A 6287-nucleotide genomic window follows, 5' to 3' on the forward strand; every position below is an offset into this window, starting at 1 on the left:
CAAGAACAGGTAAGCTCTGATCTAAGACCTTTACTGGCAAGAGCTCATGGAACGCTCACAGCTTTCAAAAGGGTACATTATTCTCCCCCTTCCACAGAAGAGGTAACTGAGGATTGAGAGGTGGAGTCACTGGACCAAGGACACAGCAAGAGCCAGGATTTGAGAAAGACAGCACTCTCCCCTCCACTCCTCTAAAAGCCCAGGATTGCCGGCTGCAGGGCTGGGCTCTGGGATGTCAGAGCTGCCTCCTTCTCCTTGCTGACTCATCCACCCATGACCTAAAAGGTCAGGAAGGCAGGGGTGGGGGAAGGGAGGAAGTCAAAGGTGGAAAAGAAAGGAGGCAAAAACCCTACCAGGGGAGTTGGGGGTGGGGACCAGCCAGAGCAGAGGCACCTCCAGCACGTGGCAGGGCAGAGGCCTGCTCCTGGTGTCCCTCTGGTGGACGAGGGGCAGGCAGAGGCAGGAAACCAGCAAGGAAGAGGAAGAGACAGCACTGGGTTAAGTCAACAAATCTTTATTAAATGCCTGCTGTTACTGGGAGGAGGCCATGATGCTGGACACACCTGTTAAGAGAAGGAGAGACCAGAGTAAACATACTCTGCTGTGAAGTAGACAACCAAGATTCCCACTCAGTTTATCTGACTCCAGAGCCTCCACGAGGTTCCAGGAGCCCCAAGGATAAAGGAGGGCCAGTGGGCAGGGACAGACCCCAGTAAGGGTAGAGACACACAGCAAGGCCCCTTTAGGCCTTGGAGAGTCTTGGTGAGTGCTAGGAGGCAGGACACAGCCTGACAGTTCCAGAGCAGAATATCCAGCATCTCCTGCCATTCTCCCCTGGGCAGGCAGCCCCAAGACAGGTCAGTGGAGTCTGGGAGATGCAAATCTCCCATCCATGAAGAACCCCAGCCCTGGTCTTTGTCGAAGGCCACCCTCTTTGCCCCACAGCCTGAGGCCCCAGGCCACCACTCACTGTCAAAGTCGATCTTCTCCACGATGTTCTTGGGCTTAATGCTCTCTTCCTGGCTACAGATGAAGATCTGCCCTGACTCGTCAGCGCTCCAGCCGTATTTGCTCATCCACACCTTCAGCTGGCTGTCTGCAGGGGACATGGGCAGTGTGGGTGCTTCAGTCAGCCCGATTCCACAGTACCAGGGGGACTGGGAGACAAGGGGATTCAGGCTCAATAGGCCAGGGCACCCTCCTTGTACAGTGGCTCCACTGGCACCTCCTTCATGGACAACAGCAGCTGCTGGACTGGTCTCCCTGCTGCCACCCTGCCCTTCTATGGGTCATTCTCTAAACGGCCGCTAGAGGGAGCCTTATAGCTTTCTCACCCTTACCATTGCAGGGCTTTTGTCTTAACTTCTTTTATCTTATATTTCTCTCTTTTCTCTCCCAGTGTAAATTTTGGTTCCTAACAGTATTTACTTACCTGCTTTTCCCTGTAACCTATATGAAATGTTTGCAAAATTATGATGTCATCATAACCACTAACAGTAAGCCTTCTTTTTCTGTTTGCCCTTAGAAAGTATGCCAGTGAGGCTGTACAGAGTAGTGTTCACTTACTTGAAATAATTTTCTTTGTGACCATTACCAATTTGATACACATTCATCTAATTCTCTTTATACTCATTCCAAGGCTTGTTTCATACCCTTTTAATTTAATTTCACTTTTAAATATGTAAAACATCTACCTGCTATAAACACTTGGTATAATGCTACCAACCATGCCCCCCACCCCACCCCTATCTGAACCAAAAGGCAAAAAACTGCAAGGTACTCAGAAGTCTCATTCCTAACCCCACCACTCTCCTCCCTGTTCCCACCTTCCCTCTCAGGAATAAAACTATTTTCCTTAGTTTCTTGTCTTTCCTTTGTTTCTTTTTGAGAAAATAAGCAAATACATACCTTTTTCTTTTCTCTCCTTTTCATTTTTGGAGGGATCTTTTTAAAAACATAGATCTGATCACAGCCCTCACTGCTCAGAGCCCTGCTATGGCTCCATCTCACTCAAGGTCCTCCTGAGGCCCCCAGACCTGGAGATCCCCCTCCAACCCCTAGTTCTCTGCCTTGCGCCACCCCCAACCTCCCTCCCCGCCTTGCACACTCTGTTGTGGCCACACAACACCCTGGCGCCCCTGCAAATCTGACAGGCAGGCCCCTGCTCTAAGGCCTTCACATTTGTTCTGCCTTCGGGGGCCCGCCTCATTCCACAAAGGTAACTGTTCCAACGTTACCTCTCTACCCACTGTCTTACTTTCCTTCATAGCATGAATCGCCACTGGACATACACATCTTGTTATTTGTTTCTCTACCTCTGTGAGAAGGCATCTGAGCCCTTCTGTTTTGTTCACTGCTGTGTGCACAGTGACTAGAACAGCATCCAGCACAGGGTAGGTACTCAATAAGTGTATGCAGACTAAGTGAACAGGTGGCACAGAATCTTCCCCAAGTAAGGGAATGTCTTCCACCAAATCCTTATTCCTCCCAGGCTGGGCATTCAGTAACAACCTGGTGAGGCCAACTGGGGTCCATCTGAGGAGCTGGCTGAGACCCACTGCCCGACCACCCCCCAACCTCCTAGCTTTGCACAAGGGACCCAGAAGGCCTTACCTGTCAGGTCCCCAAGCATCTCAGCCAGCAGCCAGCGGTCAATATGCTGGTAAGTGATACCCACGACATGGCAGATAACTACGGAGGTCAGAGACAAAGATGGTGAGGAGCCGTCCTGCAAGGCCCAGCTTGCCACTCCCTACCCCTGGTCCCTTGGGTGTCCCAGGCTCAGAGGATGACTTACATTTTCGGACAGAGTCTTCAAAGCCAGTTATACCTTCCAAGAGGTCCATGTTTTCATCCAGAGCTTGCTATGAGGAAATGATAATGTTCACGATAATACTAATAATACCTATGGTATTAATATTAATAATGTTAACAAGAATAACATTTGAATATTTACCCCACATGCTAGCCATTCTTCTGTGTGCAACCCTGTGGTGTAAATTACAGCCGTTATGCCTACTGAAGATGAGGAGACCAAGGTTCAGAGCAGCTAAGTGATTTGCCCAATGTCACAGAGCTGGAGTCTGAAACTGGCAGGCAGAAACCACAACCCAAGAGAGGGACAGACACACATCAGCTAACTGCACTCAGCCACCTACCCTTGCTGTTTCACATTCAGAGAAAAAGCCACATGCCTACCTTGATCCACGAGGGCCCGCAGGATCTGCCCGTCACCTCTGTGCTCTCATCTCCACCCACTTGCCCACTCTCTCATCCTGCTTCAGCCCCAGTGGCCTCCTTGCCGCTCCTCAGACACGCCAGGCACCCACCCACCTCAGGACCTTTGCACTGGCTGTTCCTATGTCTGGAACTCTCCACCCCCATGACCAGCACCCCCACCTCCTTCATGTTTCTGCTCAAATGTCACCTCAGCAAGGGCTCCCTCCAATGCAAGTGAGGGAAACGAGGAACCCACAAGGACGCTGAGGAGCAGCAGCCAGTGAGGCAGGAGGAAAACCAGGAGACTAGAGACCTTGTGGGGGTGAGCCAGGAAGCTAGGGGGAAGTGGCCAGAGTGTGAAGATGTTTGAAATTCATAGGGGAAGGAGGGGGGCAATTACTTAGTGAGGATAAGTCTAAGGCAGTGGCCCCCACCCTTGGCTAGACATCAGAATCACCTGGGATAACTTTTTAAAATCCCAATGACTAGACTACACCCAGACCAATTACATCGGACTCTGTGAGGGCAGGACCCAAGCATCAGTATTATTTTTTTAAAAAGGGCTGGCCAGTTAGCTCACTTGGGACAGCATGGTACTGATAACACCAAGGTCAAAGGTTTGGATCCCCGTACCGGCCAGCCACAAAAACAAAACAAAATGAAAAACTCATCAGTGGTCCAATGTGCTGAGAACTGGTCCAGGGTATGGCTAGGAATGAGGGGCTGAGGTCAGGTGGAGGACAAGATAGTGGACGAGAGATCAAGGAACTGACAGGTCAGGGTGATCACCTAATGTGGCTTTTCAAACATCTAAGAATCAGGAGCAGTAAAAAGTGGCAGTAAGAGAGAGCTAAATTCTTCAAGAAACAAGGAGCAGTTATCTAGGGGGGTCAAACTTACAAAGTGGGGCAGGAAGTGATGCCACATTAGCTTCAAGATTAGGGGGTTTGGGGAGGAGGAGGGAGATGGGACAGGCAGGGGCAATGAGGAACAAGGAGGCTACAGAAGAGGGCCAGGCTCCCTTAGAGGAAGAAAGGGACAGCACGTTCAGACAGGCTGAGGAGAGGAAGAACTTCTGCTTGTGACTGATGGCATGTACCAGAGAGCCCAGTAGATGGATGGATGGGGAGGGGAAAGGGTCAGCCTGAGCCTTGTTGGCACAGGGGACGATCTATAAGTCCTGGCTCTGTGAGGATGATTCCATGAGATCATGCCTGCAAAGCACCGAGCACAGGGCCCACTGCCAAGAAGGCAACCACTAAATGCGCATGATCATTACTTTTAGCTCCACACGGCCAGCCACCCGCCATGCCCCTGCACCCAAGGGAAGTTACCCAGAAGGCCTGGAAGTGGCAGGTCTCCAGCAGGTCTCCAAGGTACAAAATCTGTCGGATCGGCCGCTCTTCTTGCTGGGAGGAGGAAGTGTTAAGGGAAAATGGCCTCAGAGCCTGAGGAGGCTGGGGTTGGGTCCTAGATCAACCACCCCTCCTTCAGTGGACTGAATTATGTCCCCCCAGACTAACTGAAGTTTGAACTGTGTCCCCCAAGTTTTATGTATTAGAAACTTAGCCCCCACTGTGACTGTTAAGAGGGTGGGAAATCCTATTATGGTAATTGAAAGGTGGAGCCTTGAAGAGGTGATTGGATTGTAGGACCGTGCTGTAGTGAATGGATTAAACATGGTGATCAGGGGCGTGGTTCTGAGGGCTTTAAAAGAAGAGGAGAGTCTATCTTGCCCTTTCTCTTGCTCTTTCTGCTTCCACAATCTTGCAATGAGACCCCTGGGTCACTGTTGCCACCACCAGATGGACTTTGGACTTCCCAGCCTCAAAAACTTTAAGCAATAAATTTTGCTTTCTTTATAAATCACCCAGTTTCAGGTATTTTGTTATAAGCAACATAAAAAGACTAATACACCTCCCCATCACCTTCTTCTAGTCCCTTCCTTCCAAAGGTTCAGTTCAGTCAAAGAACTGGAAAATGAAGCCATCTTATTTCTTCCACGGATGTCTGCAGGAGAAAGGATGTTCGCTGCAGCACTCTTTATAGTGGCAAAAGGTGAGCAACGACCAAGGGTCCAGTGATGGGGACAATGAAATAAATGACAGCTCATCCACACACTGGCATCAAGTCAACACTTGCAGAACTGACACAGAGAACTCAACGCACTGTGATATGAAAAAGGCTAGACCCAGAAAGATGCACATAATATCCTACCATTTGTGTCGGGGAAATATTTGTACACGAACACACACACCTACCTGTATTTATGTATTTTATAGAATATCTGTGGAAAGGTGCCCAAGAAATGCAAACAACTGTTGCTTCCTGGGAAGGGAGTGGGGTGGCTGTGGGACAGGGAAAAAAGAAGCCTTGTTTTTCACTGTTTACTTTCATATTTTCAGTTGTGAACAATGTACCTTTTTTTTTTTTATCACCCAGATTTTTGCTGGCGGATATATATCTGTTTTACAAAAAGCCACCAGAACACACCCTTGGGGGAGGTAGACAATCTATGAGAAGGCAGGAACCACCATGGGCACACCTGGCGGGAGTGGGTTCAATGAGTCACCTGCCATTTCTCAGCTCAGCCACCAATGAGCAGGCAGTGTGATAGCTGCCACCACAAAGGCCCACCTGCCTTGTCAAGCACAGGTGGGGGACTCTGCCGAATTTGTCAAGTGAGTAAATGAAAGCTGGAGGCTCACTGGCCAAGCACTGCACCAACCACAAAAAAGCAAGTCAAGGAGGGGAGAGGGGAGAGGAGAGAGTTCACTGATTTTCACTCAACATTCACAGAAGGCCAGCTGTGTGCCAGGTACTGAGGACACATGTAAATGAAGTTCCTTCCCTCGTGGAGCCTGACAATCCAAGCTCTTCATGGCCCTGTCTGGCCACTCCTCCCAGGCCCTCCTGCCTCTTGCCTGGTGGCTCCCTACATAGCCAGATCCCTCAAGGGAATCTTTCTAAAGCATAAATCTGTCCATAGTGCCCTACAGCTTTAAAGCTTTCAATGGTTTCCTAGTGCTGTTTTTTTTTTTTTTTTTTTTTTTTTTTTTTTTTTTTCC

The 6287-nt window shown here is 49.5% G+C and overlaps 1 protein-coding gene across 1 annotated transcript in view; it reads right to left on the bottom strand.

Annotated features, from left to right (window-relative positions):
* Positions 1-494: 494 nt before the first annotated feature.
* EIF3K (eukaryotic translation initiation factor 3, subunit K) overlaps positions 495-6287 on the bottom strand; it is a 10232-nt gene continuing 4439 nt past the window's right edge. Inside the window, exons 4-8 of the mRNA XM_008573947.1 lie at positions 4554-4628; positions 2798-2864; positions 2614-2691; positions 971-1096; positions 495-563 (exon numbers count right to left, since the gene is read on the bottom strand). Of these exons, the coding sequence (XP_008572169.1) occupies positions 532-563; positions 971-1096; positions 2614-2691; positions 2798-2864; positions 4554-4628 (378 nt within the window). The 3' untranslated portion in view covers positions 495-531. The remainder of the gene's footprint in view (positions 564-970; positions 1097-2613; positions 2692-2797; positions 2865-4553; positions 4629-6287) is intronic.

This window comes from Galeopterus variegatus, unplaced genomic scaffold, assembly GCF_000696425.1.
Source record: "Galeopterus variegatus unplaced genomic scaffold, G_variegatus-3.0.2 Scaffold973, whole genome shotgun sequence".
NCBI lineage: Eukaryota > Metazoa > Chordata > Mammalia > Dermoptera > Cynocephalidae > Galeopterus > Galeopterus variegatus.